The 25431-nt window shown below is 41.3% G+C and overlaps 1 protein-coding gene across 2 annotated transcripts in view; it reads right to left on the minus strand.

Moving 5' to 3' along the window:
* Positions 1 to 498: 498 nt before the first annotated feature.
* LOC146667432 (voltage-gated delayed rectifier potassium channel KCNH1-like) overlaps positions 499 to 25431 on the minus strand; it is a 124471-nt gene continuing 99538 nt past the window's right edge. For both annotated transcript variants that reach the window (XM_085409119.1, XM_085409120.1), the window contains 2 exons: positions 14991 to 15187; positions 499 to 5793 (listed from right to left, as the gene is read on the minus strand). In XM_085409119.1, the coding sequence (XP_085265245.1) occupies positions 4954 to 5793; positions 14991 to 15187 (1037 nt within the window). In that variant the 3' untranslated portion in view covers positions 499 to 4953. The remainder of the gene's footprint in view (positions 5794 to 14990; positions 15188 to 25431) is intronic.

Consider the following 25431-nt stretch of genomic DNA (forward strand, 5'->3'; position numbering starts at 1 on the left):
TACGGAAGCGAATAGGCGTAGCCCCAATTAAGGAAAAGATGCTTGAGTCCCGCCTGAGGTGTTATGGACACGTGATTCGAAACGATGAGAACTCTGTAGAAAAAACGGCTATGATGATCGACCCAGAAGGATGCACCTAACAGGTGGGACCAAATGTTTGGTCACACCTGGTAAGACCAAAGGTGGGAAAAAAAAACAGCCAAAGGCTGGACAAAAATCCCATTGATTAAAATGAAAATGTTCATCAACGTCAGAAAAAAATTATTTTGCAAAGTGAATAATCAACAAAAATAAATTGTATTGAAACATTCAACACAATAACTCTTATACAGTTATCTATTTAAAGTTGGTTTTGTCTTTTTACCTTTAAAGACTTTAACTGAAATACATTAAGTCGCAACAAAAGGTTTCTACTTCTATCTGTGTCTGTTACTGTGAGCAACAACGTTCTTCTTCCAAAAAATACACAGCAAAGATACAAGTACAAGGTGTCTTGATGACATTTGATGTGATTTTATCAATATTCTTTGTGCTGATACAGTGTTAGTTCATAACAAGTGAAAAATGGAAACAGACCTAACAACAAACAAAACAAAATCTATCTATTTATTTATTGTTATGGTCGTCATGCACAGGTGACAGTCGCAACATATATGTGACTAACAGAAAATGGTAAAGTTTAGAGAAGAGGCTTCAGATATCCAGCCAGGTAACAAGTAACAGTAGTGAGGTAACAAGGCATTCAGCTAGATTTAAGCATTTCCTTTAGAAAAACACATTTCAGACACAAGCTTCATGCAGGGATGACAATCAAAATGCATCAGTGTTGATAGCAGTTTCCCCGCAGGACAACATGACCTTCACAACTTCACACAAATAACAACCAGTCTCTCCATAAACACAGCATATAGGACAATGGTTGCATATTATGACATATTATCACACTGAGAGAGGACACACCAGATACCAAGTTGGGATACATACAGCTCAGGTTATTATTTAGACAAGTCAAGAGGTACATTTTTGACATTTTTTGAATGACACACTTTATTTTCTGTGCCTTTAAGTAATTCTTTATCAAATTTGTCATGAAGCCTGACATTTGAAATTTTACTGTAAAGTTTTCATTTAAAGTTTATAGTTGGCACAGTTTTAGTGTTTTCTTCATGCTTGCAGACGACACAGAGCTTACATAATTTACATAATTTCCTAGGGATTAATAAAGTAGTCTGATGCTGATTAAAGTTGCAGAACAATATATGCATGATGCATTCTTTAATAAAGGCAATATGTCTATGTTGGTTCTCAATCATCCAGGTAATGGTAGTCTAGGCAGCGTGGAAAGAAAATTAAATAAGTCCAGTTGCTTTCTTTCCAAGCTAATAGAGACATTTAAATGATGTGAGGAAAAGTTCAGTGAATAAACACCTTCTACAGCTTAGTATGAAAGAATGTACCACATGTACATTCTGTTTTGTCAGTGGAGACCCTTGTTTACAATACAGACAATACAGTTTACAATTTATGTGGACACATGATGTAAAGCTTACACTTCAATTTGTTCAACTGCATGGTCCTGTGTGCTGGAAAGTCCATATTTCTTCAGATATTGGTCAAAATTTGTATAATTAAAAGTTAATTATAGAAATAATTTTACTAGGTAATAGGTGATAATAGGTGTCCCTACCTACCATAGTAATGTGCACATCTACCTAAGGTTTGGCCCATCTTTGGCCATATTAGGACTTTCACTAGCTTACAAACAGTAATTAATGAGAAAAAGAGATGAAATCCAAACTGGAAGCTGGCTCCATAGTTGAGGGGCATGAAAGCTGAAGGCTCTGCCTCCCATTCTACTTTTAAATACTCTAAGAACAACAAGTAAGCCCACAGTCTGAAAGCAAAGTGCTCTTGTGGAGTGGTATAATACTATAAGGCCATTAAGATAAGATGGGGCCTGATTATTCAAGACCTTGTATGTGGTGAAAAGGATTTTAAATTTGATTATGGATTTAACAGGCAACCAATGAAGAAAAGCCAATATAGGACAAATATGCTCTCTCTTTCTAATCACTTTAGGTACAGTTCCTTCAGCAGTTTGGATAAACTGAAGGGTTTTAAGGGAGTTTTTAGACATCCTGATACGAACGAATTACAGTAGTCCAGCCTAGAAATATTTTAGAGATATATTGTGCAAATGGAAGAATGCCGCTACATATTTGTTTAATTTGCGCATTGAAGGACGTATCCTGGTCAAAAATTACTCCAAGGTTCCTCACACTCACTCACACACACACACACACACACACACACACACACACACACACACACACACACACACACACACACACACACACACACACACACATATAATTTTTGTATTTTTATATTTTTAATGTTTTTAAAGTTAAGCACTTCGATCAGTCCTTGACCTTCAACAACCATGACCTTCACCTTTAGCACAGTTTAGATGAAAAATCATTAGCGCATTAGTGTGTGTAACTTGGCTTCCTACAAGGAGGGATAGGGATTCTTATGAATTGTTAATGGATGATGGACACTTTGCAATGACATAAATTTTGTCTTTTGGCTAGATAATCTAAAATGTTATTGTGGCCTGGAATTTTTCACTGCTGTGAACACACCTTAATATTAGTGAATGAAAAAAAAAGAGAAAGAAAGAAAAAAAGAAACTAATGAGAGTTGATGAACTGCCCAAACAGAAGTAGTGGTCCAGAGGTGGTGGCTTAAAAGTATCAACAAGTTATGTTGACTGAAAACACAAAAACTTTAACAGAAGTAAACCAGTCTTTGCTAAAGTAAGGTAAAGTAAAAGAATATCTGGCAAGTGATTTTTTTTTTCATAGGAACTGTTTTAAATGACATATTAAATAGTAAATTTTAAAAAATCCAACAAAGATTTAGGGGCCTGAAGGAGGCACTAACTGACATACACATAAATATCTTATTCAATAGCTCTAGTAATCTAAATGAAGAAACATTATTTAAAATCTTTCTGTCAAAATGGTGTCAAATATGAATGAATGCAGCTTTAACTATTTGTGTGATATTAATTACATAAGACCTTAAATTTAATCCTCATTTTAACTTTTTAATATTTTGTACAGTATGTTATGTTATGTTATCTTATTCTATTCTATTTTTTTTTTTTAATTTTTACTGCTCTTAACTTGTGCTTTCTGCTGTGACCCAAAAATTTCCTATGTGTGGGACTCATAAAGGTTTATCTTATCTTACATGTGGATTGCGTTTTCTTTTTTAATTCGTTTTAAGGCCCCTTGCTGCTCGTGAGGGCATCTACTCATTTTAATAAATCCCTTGAAGCAGGTTGAGCAGGTTTTATGACATAAATGAAACTTCACCTTCAGAGTGTGAACTATCTAAAGACAACAGTTAGCATTTAGGCAGTAAAAGCCTAACTGTGTTACCATTCGGTGTCCAGTACCTCAGCTTCTTTACAAACAAATCAGTAGTTTAATAAGTGTACAATACTTGCCAAAACGTGGTTCTCTGCATGTATTTTAGAAACACATAGGATTCTACAAAAAGTCAAAGACAAAGATTATGACATAAGGTCAGTTAAAACAAGCTCAGAACAACAACATCATATACTTTATAAAAATCCTATCCTTATCTATTTTCTAGAATGAAAAAAGTAACCAGAAACAGAAAAGTTGCCTCCTACACCACCCTAAATACAAGCTACAGTGAGGGCCTTTCTAAGCAAAAGGGAAAAACAAAGTGTTCTATATTGACAATATGGTCAAGATAGCACCAGCATTAGCAAGTTGGCTCTGATCATCTCGTTATAGTAAAAGCTTACCAAGTTAACTTTTGTGGCCCTTGCTTTAAATATGATAGCTGTCTAGAGTATTCTGTACCACTTCACTTTTTTTTGTCTAATTTGCATCTTGAAGTCACCTCACATGCCACAGGTAAAACTACAGCCTTGTGATGCACAAACAATATGTATTCAGATTATTAGTAGGTGGGAATAGGGTGGGAATAAAAAAACGCTTAGGTTTATGTGTGTCAAAGTCAATAATCAAGAGAAGACTTCACCAGTGTGAATACAGAGGGTTTACCACAAGATGTAAACCATTGGTGGGCCCCAAAAACAGGAAGGCCAGATTAGATTTTGCCAAACACCCTCTAAAAATCCTTCACAGTTCTGGAACAACAACATCCTATGGACAGATGACACCAAGATCAAGGAACTGCTCATGATCCTAAGCATACCACCTCATCAGTGAAGCATGGTGGTGGTAGTGTCATGGCGTGGGCATGTATGGCTGCCAGTGGAACGCGTTCTCTTGTATTTGATGATGTGACTGTTGACAAAAGCAGCACAGGTTAAAATATGCCATGCATTTCACTTGCTGAAGACAAAACTGAAGGGAAAATGCCCCAAGAACAAGCAGGAACTGAAGACGGTTGCAGTAGAGGCCTGGCAGAGCATCACCAGAGATGAAACCCAGCGTCTGGTGATGTCTATGTGTGTGCTGTATTTGACTGCAAAGGATTTGCAACCAAGAATTAAAACGTGAAAGTTTGATCTATGATTCTTATTCTGTCCCATTACTTTTGGGAGGCACATATGCAAACCGTTCACCTGATTTGGATATAAATACCCTCAAATAAAAGTTGACAGTCTGCAGTTAAAGCACATCTTGCTCGTATCATTCCATTGAAATCCATTGTGGTGGTGTATAGAGCCAGAAATGTTAGAATTGTGTCGGTGTCCCAATATTTATGGACCTGACTATCTCAAAAAGAAACGTAATGCTGAAAACATAAAAGGTGCTTTTGCTGTCTTTATGTCCCAGGTATCATATGGTATATGATACCATACAGACAGCATAGGATGAGTATGCTGAGTATGATATGACAATGATGAATCATCATTAACCACAATTATCCGAGCCATCTAATTTAATTGAAGCTGTCCTTATCAGAGTCAGGAGATGGTGGCCGAGAGAACTCGAAAAAGGACCCAGATGATTTCCTTGATTTAAGAAGTCGTAGCACCTCTGTAAGCTGTGTCTCCAGCACTGTCATGCGACTGTTCAGATTTCTGATGTCTCCTTTTAATTCTTGTTTGAACTCGAGGATAGACGCTTGCACACTCTGCTCTGGTATTGGACAAAAGACCCTCTTTTCATCAGACTGGACTGGGCTTCGCTCCTGTGGTGTTCTGACACTGCCAACATTATCTAAGCGGAGATCGCTCTTTGTGATGCCACTGTCACATGAATCTGTTTTCCTTAGAGACACCTCGTTGTGACACTTAGTTCTATCAGTCAGCATTTCCATGGACTCAGCCTTGGAGACACTGCTCCACGACTCAGCTTTCACAACTGACTCTTTGAAACGTCCCCACCCTTTAGCTTTGGGTGGCTCTGCAGATTTGCAACCAGTTAGGCTGCCATTTTGGATGCCGGGAACATGAAACATGGCTTGGCTGGATGCCCTGGATGATGAAGATGTGGAGGAACTGGTGGTTGCAGTTTGGTTCTCAGTTACTATGACAATACTAGTAGAGGCAAGCCTCTCTGGACCTCTGGATGGCTCCAGGTGAATAACACCTTTCTCGACATCACCAGTGGCCTGACTACCCCGCTCAGCAGCGAGACGGGCTTCCTTCTGCTGCCGGAAACGCTGAAAGAGTCGTCGAACTGGGTGGTCTGGTGGGAGGTTGAGAGGAGCCTCATTCTTCCTTTTCAGCATCTCTTCCTCTTCACGTTTCACATCACTGATCTTCCGAAAGACAATCTGTTAAGAGATAGACCATAGTTATTGCAGCTCAAAGAATCAGTACTGTGGTACTGATACTGATGAATCTTCTTTGTTAGCTTTCCTATCTGGCTTTAAAGGTACTTTATTTATAACGATTTTCCAGTCTTACTGACCACCTAAACCATTTAGATGACACATAAATTCACTCCACTCCCACATCTAAAACACTTACACTGCCACTTTATGCTGCAGTTACTGTGTTGTTTTAACCTATAATGTGTTTAAATTCTTTAGACTTTTCTACTATTATTTATTTATTTATTTATTTTTAGAAATGTAATGGGCAGTAGACTTACCCATTTTCTTTATTTTGCTATTTTCTTGGTTATATTTTGCCAACGAACTGTTTTATACAAGGCAGCTTATAGCTAGAATTGTAAACTCGTTGACTCATTGGGTTGTCTAGAATGATTACTGAACTGAAGCCAGATGACGAAAAGATATCCCGGGTATAGCAAACTTGTTTTATTGTACAGGCCCCATGTATTAAACTGGGAAATTTATTAAAATTCCCCAAGAATTTAGGCTTGTCTTCATACAGTTTTCTTGTCAATGAACAGGAAATGTAAATTATTGAATAGCCTATTTAATATCAGCTTTTGTTATCAACACAAAAAGAAAATTTGTGTTTGGTCAATTATTTATTTGCTGTAACAATGCTTCTTTGTAATAAATTTATTTCCTCTTAAATGATGCCACAGTTGTTGGAAAATGCATTTGTGGCTTCAGCTGCAGAGTTGAAAAATAAAAAAAACCTTGCAAAATATTTTCTGCCAGTGCCACAACAGACTGATCTGTTCGATTATTCTCTCAAACATAAGGATTGTGAAAAGTTACATTCAAGCTGTCAAAGATCACTCAGGTAGGAAGGATGTGTACCAAAGTTCAGTGCATATTAACACTGAATTCAAATGAAGATTCCACAGGGCAGGATTATCTACAAATGGTATTCCAGTTCAGTTTGTGTCTTTGTCCCATAAACAGAGACATACACACAGAGAAAGAGGAGATAGAGAGCACTAAAGGAGAAAGAGCCAGAGAGAAAGTGGTGAGCTGACACAGAGAGGACCATAACAGTATCTACCCCCACCAACAGGACCAGGAGACTGCCAGTGACCCACTGACCTTGTGAGAATGTTGGGATGTCTACAGTACGGTGTACATTTTAGGACATCCTCAGGTCTCAGGAAAAAAGCTGTCAGGTCTCAGACAAAAAGTCGTCAGGTCTCAGACAAAAAGTCATCAGGTGTCAGGTCTCAGAAATCAGGTCTCAGAAGTCAGGTATCAGGTCTCAGGTGTCAGGTCTCAGAAGTCAGGAGTCAAGTCTCAGAAATCACATGTCAGGAGTCAGGTCTCAGGAATCAAAAGTCAGGTGTCAGGTCTCAGAACACAAGCTATCAGACAGAGAGAAGCCTCCTTCAGGTGGCACTTTTGTCAGGTCCCAGCCAATGACTGTAGAAAACATGGACGACACTACAGCACTTACTCCCATTGCATAAAAATGAAGCCAAAATATCCCGCTTGTAGACGCTGCCATGTTGCACTTTTGGAGCCAGAGTCTGCACAGTAGCGACTTGAGGTGGAGCGCCTGCGTGACGCTCCCATCCACACACCTGCTGGATGTGACCACGAACAAGTCCCCTACACTTTTTACGTAGCCCGGCTGCTCCAGTTTATCTGCTGATGGGTTTACCGCGACTGACGACTCGTCCAATTAAGGTAAATACAACCATGTCACTATTATCAAAAAACCACACAGCTTATCATCTTATAGTTTTACAGCATCTAAAATCACTCTGTTGTTAATTCGTGTGCTAGATTAGCCGCTAGAATATACAATGTGTTGGAGGCTTGTTGCTAGCTAGTTAGCGATGCTACACACCTGTTACTCTGCAATAGTCTGCAAAGTGATTCAGCACTCCTTAGTTTTTGTTATCCAGTTTTAGACAGAGATTAGATCAGCTGCCCAATCCACAGAGGCCCAGGGTTACTGTTAATATTAAAAATGTAATGCTGTCCTTTGAGATTTTAACATAAGACTGAAGATTTAAACACTTTTAGACCAATTACACTGACAGAGCACTCCACAGCCTGCTAACATGGAAACCTTAAATACTACACTCTGATGAGTACAAGTGTATATAAAACTGCTTCATAATTCGATTAATATCCGTTGTTTTATAATGCTTGACATGTTTATTATCAAACAGTGATGGTATAACGTTTGTATCTGTCCTGCCTTTTGCTATTTTTGCTAAGAGACGGCCAGGTTTGTTCCCAGATTCATAATTTATGCTTATCAAAGAAAATTGCTGCCTTTGCTCTTTTAGTCAGTAATTGATTTAAAGCTGAGCGGGCTGCTTCTAACTTCTTAAGTATAGTTTTGGACCTTTTAAACTGCACTTCTAGTTTTTGTATTATGTGCTCTAAACCAAGTTGTTCTTTCATTGAAGCCTTTTTCTGCGCTGTGGTGTATGAGATAATACTACCCCTAAGATAGGCTTTAGCGGTTTCCCACAACAAAGATGGGCTTACATCTTCCGTTTTATTAGTGGTCATAAAAACATTCCACTCTTTAGTGATATACTCAATAAATAAGGATTCATCCTCCATCGGCGGGAATATGGCTCAAAATAAGGTGGGTGAATATTTATACTTACTACTGAATGATCAGATAATGGACAAGACCTTATTGAGCACTCTTCCATCCTATCCAACACCGTCCTGGATGACAAGAGCAAATCTATTCTTGAGAAACTCTGATGGGGGCAAGAAAAAAAAGTGAAATCCCTATCTGTGGGGTGAGCTACTCGCCAGGAATCAAAAATTTCTAGATCAGAACAAAACTCTATCAGTCTAATGCTTTTTGGTGACAATTCACCCCCTGGTGGAGATTTATCAACCCTAGGATCAGGAACACAATTAAAATCACCTCCCAAAATCAAATATGGAGAAGCTATGGCTGAAACATGGGTTAAGAGATTGGGAAAAAAAGAGACATCTTCTGAATCTGGACCATAAACACATCCTATGAAAATAGATTCTCTAAATAAGAAACCAGATATAAGAATGTAGCGTCCTTCCTTATCTTTTATGACTTTTTCTATGGTTAGAGGCAGATTACGATGGATAAGGATGGCGGCTACTCTACTTTTTGTATCATAGGATGAGTAAAAAACCAACCCAACGTGTTCCAAATCATTTAAATGAGTTTCTGACAGTAAGGCAATTTGTGTTTTTCCTTCTTCAAAAATGAAATATTTTTTTGTCTTTTAACAACATTATTCAGCCGTTTAACATTTAAAGAAATTATTTTAAGATCAGTCATATCAGCTCAGCTTTTTTTTTGGTTATAATTTTTTTCCCCTCTCTATTATAACATGATGTGTGGGAAACCATTTCTCGGAGTGCGCTACTGCAAATAAGCAAACTGATGTTTCCATAAAAGGGAATGTGGGTAATTTTAGATGCATTATATAGACACAAACACGAAAAAATAAATAAATAAATAAACAACAGAAACAATAGCCACGCATATTAATGATAAAAAAGGAGAAAGACAACCCCTAAAACCCCCCCTTCCCCCCCCCAAAAAAAACGATCCTGCGATCCATCAAAAAAGAAAACTGGGTCCCGTGAAACCGAGCAAGAGTCACTGACAGAGAGGCAAAAAGAAAAGAAAAGAGAAACAAAAATTCCCCTCCAAACTCCCGCATGCCACCGAAAAAGCCAGCCAACCTCATTTATATTTTTTTTTTTTTTTTTTTTTTTTTTGCCTGTCCCGTTTGGTTCTTTTGCCCTCAGAATTGTTGTCTAAAGGCAAACAAAGATGCCCAACGGATTTACTTTACCAAATTGACCATCCCAGCCTTGCCGTAATGGTCCATTTGATTCACCTTTTATTGTTTATTTTATTTTCACTTACTGAATACGGGACAGACTTGACTGGGGGAAAGAGGGGGAGAAAGAAAGAGGGAAAGAGAAACAGCTGAGAAGAGGGACGGGGGAGAAGGGCAAAAGACAAAAACCAACAGAATGGGCAGCAAAAAAAAATGCATATATCAATCACCTGGATCACCTGCTGAGAAAGAAAAAAGAAAACAAGCAGAAGAGAATAAGAGTAATAGAATAAACAACATCACAATGATATATGGGAATATGACAGTAAATACTAAATATTAAACATTATTGTGCAGCACATAAGATCAACAGAACAGTGTGCTTTGAGGTAGGAGCCAAAAAGGGTGTAGTTTGTGGGTGTGATCACCCGTGTGTACACCTGTGAGCATGGACGCGCTTGTTTTTTTAAAAGGTTCCTTCATGTAATGATCTGCTAGAGGGTGTGGGGGGGCCACAGCCCCGTCCTCCAGGGCATGAAGCAGGTATGGAGGAGATCAAAACTCCAGACATCCAGAGGCCCCCAGAACACAAGAGACCAAGGAAGACCAACAGAGGGGCAGCCGCGCCACTGTCCCAGAAAGAGCTGAGGAGAGTCCCAGATGAGGGCTCACTCAGCAGCCGCGGAGCAGAAGCCAGGGGGAGTTGCAGTGACGCGCCCGTGAGCTCCGCCGGCAGCCAGCCGTGCCTGAGTGACCCAGCCCCAGGCCGAGAGGCCGGGGGCACCCCACCTCCGAAGTGGCCCGAGCGAGCCCCAGGCTCCAGGCCCCAATAAGCGGCCACCAAGGAGTGAGCTGGTGTGCACCTGGACGCCCATCCCCAGACACAAAGAACCACCAACGCACCGATGTCTGAGGGCGTCTGTCACTGGCAGGGGAAGTGGTGGTGGGGGGAGATAGGCCTCCAAACCTTGGAGGGCCTGAGGTGTCCCCAGAGAGGTGGCGTCTGATACCCGACCTGACATATAGACACAGAAATACAGGCACACACAGACACAAACATCCATTCCCACCCTCATGCTCTCATATGCACTTACTCCACCACTCAACCAACGTGGAGACAGACATAAAGAGACGCTGTACACACGATCACACTCCCCAAGCGTACTCTACAAACCGGGTCTAGGTACCCTTGCCCCTGGAGGGGGGAACTGCACCCAGACCCAGGTGGTGTTACCCTTTTCCCTGCGGTGGGGGGAGGCAGACCGCCCCGACTCCGCAGCAGCAGGAAGGCCCCATACTCCAGACCGCAGTCGGACGGCCAACTCCTCCTCCTAGCCCCCCCACTCCAGCAGGTCGCAGAGAATGGGGGTGAGAGAAGACTCCAAACCTCCCTCCACCCGCTCATTGTAGTGTTGATGCATGTGTGTTCTAAGGTGCATTTAAAACCCAGGAGGGCATGGAGCTACCTGCCAGAGAGCAGCAGGTAAGCGCATAGCCCCTCCTGCTAGCCCTCAATGTCTACGTGTATTTAAAATTGAGAGGTGGGCAACGACGCCAGGGGTGGGGTGTACACCCTGATGGTAATTTGGATTCCGTGTATCGTGCCCACCCCCAAGATCCTATATGTATGTGTAATGAGAGTGTGAGTAATGTGAATGTCTAAGTTGTGGGATAAAATTGAGGCAGAGGCAGCCAGAAGGGGACAGAGGGGGGGGGGGGGGGGGTGGCCTCCTCTGCACCCTGGTGACATACCCCTACTCCAAGGTCCTGCATGTGTGGGTGGTTGTGGTGGAGCGGGAAGAGGGAGGCAGCTGGAGATGGGGAGGGAAGGAAGGGAGGGGCAAGTGACCCCTCCCTGGGGCCAGCTCCCCCGCTGTCCCCAGTAGGCACCCCCATACTCCACGGCCCGCCAGGGAAAGGGGGCCCAGGCCCATCCAGACCGGGGCCCAGTGCAGCAGCGCCTCCCGGCCCCACATATTTCTAAGTTGAACTCGTTTTACTTTATAAAGTCCGTAAGAAAAGACAAATAAGAAAGGAGGGGACAATTGAGTCATTCCTTAATAAATGTAGAACTTCCAGTTCCAATACACCGTAGCCTGGGCTGGGTATCCTTAAATTAAGAGTATGTCTAATATTTAAGTGCCGTAATAGAACTAATCATATTCAATCAATTGCTGTTGGTGTACTTCAATTTAACTCAAATTGTGTACTAATAGAGATGGGAAGATGCGGGAATTTCTAGAGAAGGTGCCTGTTGTATCGTTATCAGAAAGTCACAGGAAAGAGTTAAATAACCCTGTGACAGACGAGGAAGTGCGACTTGCTATTAACTCCCTTAAAGGAGGAAAAGCACCAGGGCCTGATGGTTTCTGCCCAGAGTTTTATAAAACACTAAGTCATCTTCTTGCAGGACCATTGACTGATATGTTTTTAGACTCTTTTAAGAATGAACAATTGCCCTCAACACTTAGACAGGCTAATATTTTGTTAATTTTAAAGAAAAATAAATCACCAGATAGGTGTGAATCATACAGACATACAGCCTCATCAATGTCGATGCTAAATTACCCTCCAAGCTATTAGTAAGGAGGCTTGAGGGCATTCTCCCACTGCTTATAAACCCTGATCAAACAGGCTTTATCCAAAATCGTTTCTCATCTACAAATATTAGACGACTATTAAATATTATACAATACTCGAATCAGACAAATTATAAAGCCTATGTTATATCTTTAGATGCCGAAAAGGCATTTGCCAGAATCGAGTGGACATATTTATTTAATGTATTAGAAAGATTTGGCTTAGGTGAGGGTTTTATTGCATGGATTAAAACTATCTACTGTATAGGAATTTCTTTTACTTACGTATTAATCACATTATTTTATTGTATAATGCCTTGGTGCCAATGGATTTTAACATGTCTGACACTCATACTGAAAGACAAATGGCGGGGGTGTAGCAAGGAAGCAGACAACTCCACAGGAAGAGTCTTTTGTCTCTTCGAGGACTCTGGGAGGTAGCAAGGGAGTCTGAACCTTAAGGTGTGAAACAGCTGTGTACTGCCTTTTGTTCCTGGAGAAGGTATTTAACTGAGAGCCATGCTAGGCTCAGGGAGACTCTGCTGACCGTCTGTCCCGCGGACATGCAGGGACTTCATCAAGCTTGGTTGTCTGTTGTCTTTGTGTGTTTTGATTAAAGAATGTTAGCTACCGCTCACCTCTTGTCTGCAGGCTTTATTTAAATGGAAAACTTCCACAACACTACAAACTTCCAGAAGCTTGTGTCATAACTAATGGTGTACAATCATCAGCGTTTCCACTGCAAAGAGGTACGAGGCAAGGCTGTCCCCTGTCCCCTTACCTCTTTGCATTAGCACTTGAACCTCTAGCTGACACCATTCGCCAGCACCGAGATGTGCATGGTATAACAGTGGGTGGAACAAATCATAAGATAGCATTGTATGCTGACGATATTTTGCTGTTCTTATCAAAACCAGAACAATCAACACCAGCTATTATGTCTACTATACATGAGTTCAGCTCATTCTCTGGTTACAGAATTAATTTTGGGAAATCAGAAGTCATGGGTGATCAGATTAACTCTTTGCCAGATATTTCTAATCCCTTTCAATGGTCCCCCAGCGGCTTTACATACCTTGGGCTAAACATTCCACCAGTTCTTAAAGATTTATGGAAACTGAACTTATCACCAGTTATAATAAAAATCAAAAAAGATTTAGATAGATGGCAAAAATTGCCGCTTTCTCTTATGGGGCGTGTGAACTTAATCAAAATGAGTATTCTCCCGCGTTTATTTATATCCCCTACAAATGCTACCTTTACTGATCACTCAGAAAGTTTCTTGTGATATAGAAAAAGCCTTTTCAAAATTTATCTGGCGTGGCAAGAAACCTAGATTAAGGATTGGAACTTTACAACTGCCTATAGATAGGGGAGGCTTAGCCTTACCAAATTTAATTTTTTATAATTGGGCATGTCGTAGCCGTGTCTTATGGGAGTGGCTACATGCTTATCTAAATTCTCACTCTCACCTAGACTCTTGGTCCACTTTACCTTATTCCCTTTGGAGCATAGCTGTCTGTGACAAAAAAACAATATTACAAATGGGGATTAAGAATAACCCAATCATTTATAGATGCTTTTCATTCTTAAAGTCTTATATGTTGAATTGAACTATGTGATCTGTTCAAAGCCTCCCAGTCAGTGCTGTTCAAAGGTGATCATTTAGGACTTCAGCAATAATACAGACAGCAATGTAGTTAGCAATAAAACAGTTTTATTGGGAATTAACTTAAAAAACAAACAAACAAACATATGTCTCCTATTTTTTGTCACACAGGAAAGAAGCATCAATATCTGATGAGAAGACTCATTTATTTCTTTTGGGGGGGGTCAACAGGAGAAGAATATCTCTAACAGTTGATTTGTTCACATTTTCACATCTTAATTTTTAAGTGAAATGTGCATTTGGAGTTTATACACTTTGTATATAAGGCAACCGTTTCCTTTTGCAGTATTTTTGTGTGTTGCGTTTTTAACAAAAGGGGAACAAAGCCCAACATCAGTAACCCTACAAATGTCACTTCTGTTTAGTTTTCTGTCTTCATTTATGTCGGAAGTGATAGCAGTGCTGTACGTTTTCATTTTTCAGAAATCTCTCAATCAGAACATGGTACTGTGGCTTGTTGGGAGTGGCTAGTTATCTCCGATCATGCCTTAGGAACATGTGTTGATGAGGAAGATGAGGAAACTGTGTTATTTACATCTGTTATTGTTACGTGAATCTTAACTGTACCTGTTAATTTTACAGTGTAAATTTACTGGCAGTTATTGTTCGATGGAAATAGATGTTTATACCATGAGTGAGTTCATGTGCTTGGTCATTAAGGCTCTGAAGCATCATGTAATGCAGTGAGTATCTCACAAAAGGAGTTCTCCCTTCTTCTTTTTGGGGTGGAATAGCTAGCTCAACCTCTACGTGGGCTTTTTATAGTAAAGACGCTTCACCCCACCACAGTATATTATTAATTTGGAAATTGTTTTGAGAGATTTCCTGTATACCACTAGAGGGAACTCAAGTACCACAGTTTAAGAACCACTGCTGTAAAGAAGGCCTGAAATTCATCCAAAATGATGTGAGAGTTTTAATTTCACATACAGTTATTGCTGCTTAAGGTGCTTTTACAATGTACTGAATCACGTGGTAAATTAAATTTTTCTTAGGACTGTATAAAGTCCCGTGAAAAGGTTTTTTTTGGCATGACTTAAAATACATGTAATAGATACTAAATATACATCAGTAAAGCAAACTCACCCTCTTCCTCAGGTTGTAAGTAAGCACCAGGTTCTTGGCAAAGTGGTTTGCAAAGTTGGCGTAAAACTCCAGAACTTTTTGCAGCGCATCTCTTTTGATTATATGGAGGTCACAGTAGGTCAATGCTCGGACATTAGCGCAGGACTGAGCCAGTGTCATCTCCTTCCAGAACACGTCACCAAACACATCACCTTTACCTGCAAAACAAACACAGTTAGGTCCACAAATATTTCAACAGATACAACTTTTTTCTAATTTTGGTTCTGTACATTACAATGAATTTTAAGTGAAACAACTCAGATGCAGTTGAAGTGTAAAATGTCTGTGAAGGTTCTCACAGACATGTGAAAACTTCAAGTATTTTTTTAACACAATCCCTTCATTTCAGGAACTCAAAGGTAACTGGACAAATTAAATGACTAAAAAAAATAAAATGTTCAATTCTGATACTTGGTTGAAAACCCTTTGCTACCAATGAAAGCCTGACATCACCAGATTTCCTCCTTTTCCATGCTCTGCCAGACCTCTACTGCCGCGGCTTTCAGTTGCTGTTGGTTTGTCGGTCTTTCTTTCCAAATTTTAGTCCTGAAGTAAAATGAATGCACATTTGGGTAAAGATCAGGTGACTGACTTGGCCTTTCAAGAATATTGCACTTCTTTGCTTTAAGAAACTCCTGGGTGGCTGGGTTATGTTTTAGGTCATTGTCCTTCTGTATGAAAGGCCACCCAAACAATTTAAATGCATTTAGCTGGAATTGCTGTCCTGTGTCACATCATCAATAAACACGAGTGTCCCACTTCCACTGGTAGCCATGCATGCCCAAGCCTTACCCTGGCTCCACCTTGTTTTACAGATGATGTGGTATGCCTTAGATCATGAGCTGTTCCATGTCTCCATACTTTTTTCCTTTTGGTAGAAGTTGATCTTGATTTCATCTTTCCAAAGAATGTTTTTCCACAACTGTGCTGGCTTTTTTTTTTTAAATTATGAGTGGCTTGCGCTTTGCAGTGAACCCTCTGTTTTTACTTTGTTGGAGTCTTCTCTTTATGGTAGGTGGATATTGGTGTGCCTACCTCCTGGAGAGTGTTGTTCACTTGGTTGACTGTTATAAAGGGGTTTCTCGTCACCATGGAAATTATTCTGCGAGCATGCACAACTGTTGTCTTCTGTGGACATTCAGGTCTTTTTGCATTCACCAATACTTTCTTTCTTTTTTTTTCAGGATGTACCAAAGGGTAGATTTTGCCACTCCCACTATTGTAGCAAATTCTCAAATGTTACTCAAAGAGTATTATACAGAATAGACACTTGTATTAAGTTATAAAAAACACAAGTTTAGAGAACAATGTTTAGAACACAGATAAAAAACAAAACACACATAAACTTAACATCAGTACCTGCTTATATAAATACCTAAATGTGTGAGTCAACAGGAAGTTAATATTAATAACCAACGGCAATGACAACATGCTGCTTTCTAGTTTTCACAGTAAGAGACACATAAAAACGACATAACACTGAAATACAGTACAGGAAAATTTTTTTAAGGGAATTGCCAGTTAAAATTTAAATTTTCTTTGCAGCACAATTCAACCAAAAATAAAAACACTACATGTAAATGTACACAAAAGAAATTTCCTTCATGAAACTAAATGAATTCTACCACAATAACTGATTTGATTTACAGCCTAAAGGGCCTGTAATTTGAACTCAGTGGTTCTTCTTAAATAATAATGTATAAAATGTGCTTGATTTTCTGTAGCGTTTAACAGTTTGTGTTTACACTGGAGTGAATGATGAAATAACTGCACCTTAATTACTTTAATACAGACAAGTGCACTGGAGTTCTTAGGTTCGATCTTTTTGGCCATAGGGTATATGCTGCTTCATCCAAAGAGCTATGATTTCCGAAAACAATAATTTCAGTCTTGTTTTCATTTAGGGTTTAACTGTCATGTAGACAGATAAACAGAGGCTGCAGTGTGACAGAGGCATCCCATTTCATCAGGAAGTAAATTTGGATATCAATAGCATAACAGTGAGAGGGAATATTATATTTCCTGAAAATCGTTCCCAAAGGCAGCATGTGTAAAGATAACATAGCGGACCACAACAGACCCCTGTGGTACATCACAACTAATAGGGACAGAAGAAGAGGAGTACTCCCCAGTTGCAACAGAAAAAGACCTCTCTGACAGGATTTAAACTGTAATAAAACTGTACCTTTAAAACCAACAGCATGTTTGTGTCTTGATAAAAGAATGTTATAATCAACTGTGTCAAAGGCAGCGGTTAGACTGAAACTCTCCACAAATCCCAGAAAGTTCTCACAAAGTGCAGAGGATGTTCACATGAACAGCACCACAGGGGTTAAACAAACAATTCAAAATATTAAAAAGAACTCGGGGCTGGTGACTGTTGCTAGAAATTATGTTTGACAGAAAAGCTGATTTAATAGCTTTAACAGTCAAGTGATATATTGATGAGTATTGTATCAAAGGTCAGCTTAGAGTTATTGCTTTTGTTAATCAAGGGCTTTCCAGAAGTCAAATCTAGTATCCAGCCTGAATTGGTGTTCCTCATTTCAAAATGCTCAGTTACATTGAGTGTCGGTTTAGATCACTGGGATGAGCTCTCAGCCATATGGCCATGTGACTGGGATCATACCTTTATGTGAAAGAATGGAGGGGGGCAGACATTTCAAACACAGCATTTATAGTTGTACAGGCCAGGTACACAGAAATACAGGGGAGTTGGATTTAAATGAAAAGTTAGGAAAAAAATGAAAAACCAAGCGAAAATGTTAAATGAGAAGCATCTGGCTGCATCTCAAACATATTGGAGAACTGCAAAGCTGAGTGCAGAATTTATAGCATAAGGAGCTGGCTAAAGTGATGCCGGTTTTTATTTTGAAAACTAAAAGCTAACACTAACCTTGTTTCAGAGAACAAACATGGCTTACCCACAATTTCTTCATTGTCTTATCCTGAAATAAAGGATAAACAAAGATCTGATCCAACTATCAGAGAAGTCATAGCACAGATTGTACTGGAAGAAACACCTCACCCCACCTCCAGCAAAGAGCTCCCTGATTTCCCATTTTTGCTGTGGGAGTTAAATCGCTTAGAACTACACAACAAGGTAAAATAATAAGGCAAGATGCAGGACCAAGTGACCTATCAATTGGTTCTCCCTGAAGAGTTCAGAGCCTTAGTGGTTCACAATTTGCACATGGACCAACTGGGTATTCCCAGAACCCTTTTTAGAACTAGGTTTTATTGGCCGCTGAAGAAAGAGTCCTCTTGAAAAAGCAGCTGCTCTGGTAAACATTAAACTTCTCAACCATTAGAACTTGTCCATGTGAACTTTCTCAATCTAGAACCAGACAGCAGTAACCCAAAGAACATCCTTGTAATGACACATCATTTCACTAAATAGGCAGTTACCATGCCTAGACCCAACCAGAAAGTGAAGACTGTTGTTTGGGGGATAACTTTATTGTCCACTATGGTGCCACATACTGATCAAGGGCCTGATTTCGAATTCACACTCACAGTATACACAAAATCTCAGGTCAACTTCAGAGAAAAGTTGCAATCTAGCTTCTTGAAATGCACAAAAAGCAGCAGATAAAAAAAGGCCCATTTGACCGAAGGGTAACATCTTAGTGAGAAATGTACGTTTACATGGCAAACACAAATTAGTGAGAAACTGAGATCCATGTTGTAAATGGTAAATGGCCTGTATTTGTATAGCGCTTTACTTAGTCCCTATGGACCCCAAAGCGCTTTACACTACATTCAGTCATTCACCCATTCACACACACATTCACACACTGGTGATGGCAAGCTACATTGTAGCCACAGCTGCCCTGGGGCGCACTGACAGAGGCGAGGCTGCCCGACACTGGCACCACCGGGCCCTCTGGCCACCACCAGTAGGCAACAGGTGAAGTGTCTTGGCCAAGGACACAACGACCGCGACTGTCCGAGCCGGGGCTCGAACCGGCAACCTTACGATTACAAGATGAATTGCCAACTCTTGAGCCACGATCACCCACTCCAGTAGTTAAACCTGCTGGAGACCTCCCTGTCACTATGTCACCCACACGTGACATACTGATCTCCTGCTTCCCTATGGTTTTCCAGCTGTCAATCACTAGTTTTTATATAAATAACCAATGTGAATAAAGGGTTTCCAAAATCAGGGTAAGTTATTGTTTCAATGATTACGACAGCCCAGTAGAAATAGAGAACCATATTTTATTCGATTTTGTTTTCCTTAATATTGTTATTATATTATAATGTTATATAATATTATTATATAATAAGAAGAATAACACCTTTGGATTACAAGATAATTTATTAATTTGTATATTGTCTAAGTTGACAATTTCTTGGTTTAAACGGTTTTATTGGAATGAGGGAGGAGACTTCATCTGCTCCTTCCTAGCACTCATGGTCAGCCAGAGCAGGTAGAAAATGCAACGCATGCAACACGAGAACTGAGAATTAAGTTCGCAAAAGAAGGAGAAAGAAAACCAAGCATTTTGTATCTCTAAAAGTATGCATTGTGAGCAGGACGGCAGCCAGGAGCAGGGTTCCAGGAGCCTGAGTTAGTGCGTGAGCGGTACCGGCTAGATATAGTCGGGCTTACGTCAATGCATGGCTTGGGCTCTGGAACCAGTCTTCTGGAGAGGGACTGGACTCTCAGTCTGGAGTTGCCCCTGGTGAGAGGCGGTGGGTTGGGGTGGGTATCTGGGTATCCCTTTGGCTTGCTGCCTGTATATTGGGGTTTCTCCCAGTGGATGAGAAGGTTTTCTCCCTACTGGGAGACTTCAAACCTCACGTGGGCAACGACAGCGAGACCTGGAGGGGAATGATTGAGCGGTGTATTGTTTTTGGACATAGCAAACACCATGTTCAAACATAAGAGTGTCCATAAGTGGACGTGTGCAGTGTTGGGGAGTAACGGAATACATGTACCGCCGTTACGTATTTAGAATACAAAATATGAGTAACTGTATTCCGTTACAGTTACCGTTTAAAAAGGTGGTATTCAGAATACAGTTACTTTGTTGAAATAAATGGATTACACTGCGGTACTTTCCTGTTTCATTTTGTCGCGGGTCAGGACTGGGTTTTGTTTGACAGCTACGTTCTTTCGTTCCAGGCGGCAGCGTTACGGTTGCCATGGTTACAGGGCGACGCTCTCTCTCTCTTTCTGCGACTGTGTGTTTCCTGAGTGAGAGAGCGCCTTTTCGTTGTTGTTGTTGTGCTAAGCTAACAGGCAGAATGCTACAAGCATAGCTCTAAAGAATGTAGCATCATGGGCAGTATAGTCCGTGTTGCAGGGAGAATGCACTGCCATACACGTTATGTGTCTGTGAGCGCGAGGAGGGAGAAAAAGGCGAGTGGAAAGGTACGAGTTGTCGTCGAGGAAAAACGGGAGCTGGAAACATGTAAATATAATAATAACCACTGCAGCCAAGAAGAGTGCCTGACGAGCCCAGCTGTAAGTAAGCTATTAAGACTCGACTGTACACCGTGTTCGTGTTTTCCTCCGAAAACAATAAGTTCCGTTGGAGCAGTCTTTCAACACCTCTCTCTGTCTCTCGCAAGAAAAATTGACCCACATAACAAAGTAAAGCTATTTTTCGGCTATGAGCCGACAGGGACCCCGCCTATTAGTCAGAGGTCCCTTTACTACAGTTCGGAGTCGCGGACCTTCAGTAACAGTAATAAATCACACAGCAATAGTACATTCACGTTGTTGTAAAAAGCACGATAATATATTAAGTAATCCAAAGTATTCAGAATACGTTACTCTCATTGAGTAACGTAACGGAATACGTTACAGAATACATTTTGGGGCATGTATTCTGTATTCTGTAACGGAATACATTTTAAAAGTAACCTTCCCAACACTGGACGTGTGGCACCAGGACGCTCTGGGCTGCAGGTTGATGGTCGATTTTTTTAATTGTATCACCAGACCTGTAGCCATATGTTCTGGCCACTTGGGTAAAGAGAGGGGCTGAGCTGTCAAGTGATCATCACCTGGTGGTGAGTTGGATCAGGTGGCAGGGGAGGATGCTGGAGAGACCTGAGAGGCAGCTGATAGGTACCGACAGGCAAAGTAGAATGCAGTGCGGGCAGTGGCTGAAGAAAAAACTCAGGTGTAGAAGGAGTTCAGAGAGGCCATGGAAAAAGACTTTTGGACTGACTTGAACAGATTCTGGCAACTCAGGAGGCAACTCAGGAGGGGAAAGCAGTGCTCTACTTGTACTGTGCATAGTGCCAGTGGAGCGCTGCCGACTTCAACTGAGAAAATTGTCGGGCGGTGGAAGGAATACCTTAAGGAGTTCCTTAATCCCATTGGCACATCTTACGTGGAGGAAGCAGAGTCTGGGGATAAGGGGATGATTTCTGGGAGTCAGGTCATTCGGTCCTTATACAACCGTTCCAAGAGCTTGGTCCGCATAGCCAGCAATAAGTCGGACTCATTCCTGGTGGGTGATGGGCTCCGCCAGCCCTGGCCTTTGTCACCAATTCTGTTCAGAATTTTTATGGACAGAATTTCTAGGCACACCCAAGTGGCGGCAGGCTTTCACTTGGGTGGTCTCAGAATCTCATCTGTTCTTCGCGGATGATGTGGTTCTGCTGGCTTCGTCGAGTCGAATGACCTCCATCTCACTTTGGAATGGTTCGCAGCCAAGGTGGTAATGAGAATCAGCACATCCAAATCTGAGGCCATGGTCCTAAGCCAAAAAACAGTGGAGTGCCCACTCGGGCTAAGAGACAAGTTCTTGCCCCAAGTGGAAGAGTTTAAGTATCTCAGGGTCTTGTTCATGAGTGACAGGAGAGGGAGCGGGAGATCGACAGATGGATTGGTGCTGGGGCTGCAGTGATGCGGACACTGTACCGGTCTGTTGTCGTGACGAGAGAGCTGAGTGTGCAAGCGAAGCTCTCAATTTACCAGTCGATCTACGCCCCTACTCTCACCTGTGGTCACGAGCTTTGGGTAGTGACCGAAAGAACGAGAGGCAGAAATGGGCTTCCTCCAAAGGGTGGCTGGCCTCTCCCTTAGAGATAGGGTTAGAAGCCCAGCTATCTGGGAGGGGCTCAGAGTAGAGCCACTGTTCCTTCACATCGAAAGGAGCCAGTTGAGGTGGTTTGGGCATCTGACAAGGATGCCTCCTGGGCCCCTCCTGGGTGAGCTGTTCCAGGCATGTCCCATCGGGAGGAGCCCCAAGGGCCAGACCCAGGACATGCTGGAGAGATTATATCTCTCGGCTGGCATGGGAATGCCTTGGTGTTCCCCCGGACAAGCTGGAGGAGGTGACTGGGGAGAGGGAGGTCTGGGCTTCTCTACTTGGGCTGCTGCCTCCACGACCTGGCCCCGGATAAGTGGAAGAAGATGGTTGGATGGATGGAAGTTTTAAAAACTCCCTGGAGTTGGAAGCTGGATTACTTAATTGGCCTAGGAGGTGGCAAGCTGCCAAGAACCCACTCTTTCCATCTATCAGAGAAGAAACCCACCAATTCCTTCTCCTCCTTAATTGGCCTAGGAGGTGGTAAGCTGCCAAGAACCCACTCTTTCCATCTAACAGAGAAGAAACCCACCAATTCCTTCTCCTCCATCAGTGGAATGCTCTAATATAGCAGAACTAACACAGCCCACATACTGTTACTGACTATTACTATTGGATGCACCCATGAAGAAACAACTGAATTGAGATCATTTATATATGATGTCGCTCCATGGGACAAGACTCAGCAGTCCATCTGCATCTTAAGGATAAAGGACACTCTTTCGAGGATGCCAATGTTCACATTTTGGACAGAGAGGACAGATGGTTTGAAAGAGGAGGGAAAGAAGCCATTTATGTCCACTGTGAGCGACCATCTTTGAACAGAGGCGGTGGATTACAACACCAACTGTTTGACATCTATAATCCAGTTTTGAGATCCCTTCCCAGACGCCTTAACGCCCACTCACACCCTGGGCCATCTGACCTCAGGAAATCACATGATAGGGTGGGGCCAGGCTTCACAATGAGCTCACCCGAAACCCTGGCTGATTGTGACCCACACCCGTTTTCACACCTTGGCTCATGTGATTAGGTAGAGAATCATCAGGGGGTCCTTTGTCCCTCTTTGGGGGAAAACTCCCACTGGGTTTAAATCTGGGACTCTCCACCATTTGGCCCTTAGAACTGAAGAAGCTTCTCGGATGAGAGGTGAACGTCTTCAAGCAACTTAAAGAAGTCCAGACGCTTTTCTTTCCAAGCTTCTTAGACAACCGAATTGAGACTTGACTCTACAGCTTGGAAAACCAAACAGCAATGCAGTACTGACTAACCCCTTCTTAGTTGTCAGACTAAAGAAGTATTGACTGCAATGAAATTTGTAATTAAACTCTAAAATCTAATGTAAGTCAAAGAACTTCTAAAAGTCTGTAATGAGATAATCTGTTAAGAGCTTCCAAGCTACTAATATCTTCCAGAAGGCACAGATCTGCTGCTATGCCTTAGGTCAACTGATAAACAAACATGTGAGACAAATTTTACTTGATACTTTAAAATCAAAAGAGGAGCAGATTCAACAAAAATTTATATTGTGTTTTTGTTAACAACAATGTTAATTTTAGGCAAAAAAAATAATTTTTCCATAACATTTTGAAATTATGGCAAGTATTGATCATGTTGATGAGATAGAGGTCTCAGAAACCCATGTATCAAAATATGATACGAAGGGCGTAATAGGGCTAAACTGCTAATAGAGGGATCGATATCAGACACACAAAAAGAATGTAGACAAGTAGGGGAAAAATTTGTCTGACAGACAGCTCACTCAAGCAGAGGGAGGCATCCTTACAAAAACCTTGAAGCTTTCTGTCATGCTGAGAAAATGTTTGCTACTCAAAATCATCACAGCCACAGAATCAGAAATTGGAAACAACATTGCAGATGTTGTTTCAGAAGTGTGACAACAACAGATAAATGTTTTAGCCTGTCTCAGCAATGCAAAGCACCCAGCATCCAATATTACCATCAAGGAGAGCATCAAGGAGTGGAAGACACTTATGCACCACAGTAAAAAACAAAACAAACAACAACATCATTGCTTACTTATTTTTTTCTGAGCCATTCAGGGGTGGATTGGTGTGTTTCTCGTCATATTCCTACTGCATAATCCAAGTGTGCTTGACCTTCAGGGCTCAAACTGATGGCTGGACACTCTCCGTCAGGATTTTCTGGTAGAGAGCAGAATTCATTTATATATGATGTTGTGTATAATGTTATATATGAATACCGGTCAATAGTTTTAGAAAACCCCAATTTTTCCAGTTTTTTATTGAAAATAATGCAGTTTGATGTCTCATTGCACTCTGAAATGACAGTATAGTACAAATAAGAAATTGGAGTTAGAAAAGAAATCATGGAATCAATATATAGACCTAAACTTATTGTATTCTAAACTTTTGACTCATGCAAGTAGCCACCTTTGGCAGATAAAACAGCTGAACACCTCTTTTCCTATCTTTTGCAGAAGTTCCCATAAATGTGTTGCCCTTGGTTACTTTGCTTTCACTCTGCTGTCCAGTTCATCCAAAACAGCTTGATGGGGTTTAAGTCTGGAGACTGTGCTGGACACTCCATGTTTTCAAGCTTACCATCTTGTTCTTTTTTCCTGAGGTAGTTCTTGGCAAAGCTTTTACGCATGGCTCTTTGCCTTATTCTGATGCAATCCTAGCAATGGCTTCCTTGCTGCAACTCGTTCTGTCACACCTGCACCTCGAAACCTTCTCTTCACATTTGAAACTGAGACTTGCTTACTATGACCACTATTAAGCTGTGCTTGAAGCTGTTGTCCTGTGAGCCACCTATCATACAACTGTTAATGTTCAGAAACTTGTCCTCTGAGTCAGTTGTGGCTTTGGGTCTGCCAGACCTCTTCCTGTCAGAGGTTGCCCTCAGTACTCACTGACGCCTTGACTTTCTTTGCAAACTCTGGCAGTTCATCGATTACCTTTGTACCATTTCATGCTCTTCATTGGACTTTTGAATTGCAATGAATAACTAGAAAAATTGGTGTGTTCTAAAACTTTTGAATGGTAGTGTGTACACATATAAATATATGTATATGTGTATATAAAAAAAGACACCCAGCGCACCCCTGCGGGCGGTTTATCCTTCAAGCTCGGGTCCTCTACCAGAGGCCTGGGAGCTTGAGGGTCCTGCGCAGTATCTTAGCTGTTCCCAGGACTGCGCTCTTCTGGACAGAGATCTCTGATGTTATTCCCGGGATCTGCTGGAGCCACTCGCCTAGCTTGGGAGTCACTGCACCTAGTGCTCCGATTACCACGGGGACCACCGTTACCTTCACCCTCCACATCCTCGCGAGCTCTTCTCTGAGCCCTTGGTATTTCTCCAGC

This window comes from Rhamphochromis longiceps, linkage group LG6 (assembly GCF_057381845.1).
Source record: "Rhamphochromis longiceps isolate RC_006_pf linkage group LG6, R_longiceps_female_GT1.1, whole genome shotgun sequence".
NCBI lineage: Eukaryota > Metazoa > Chordata > Actinopteri > Cichliformes > Cichlidae > Rhamphochromis > Rhamphochromis longiceps.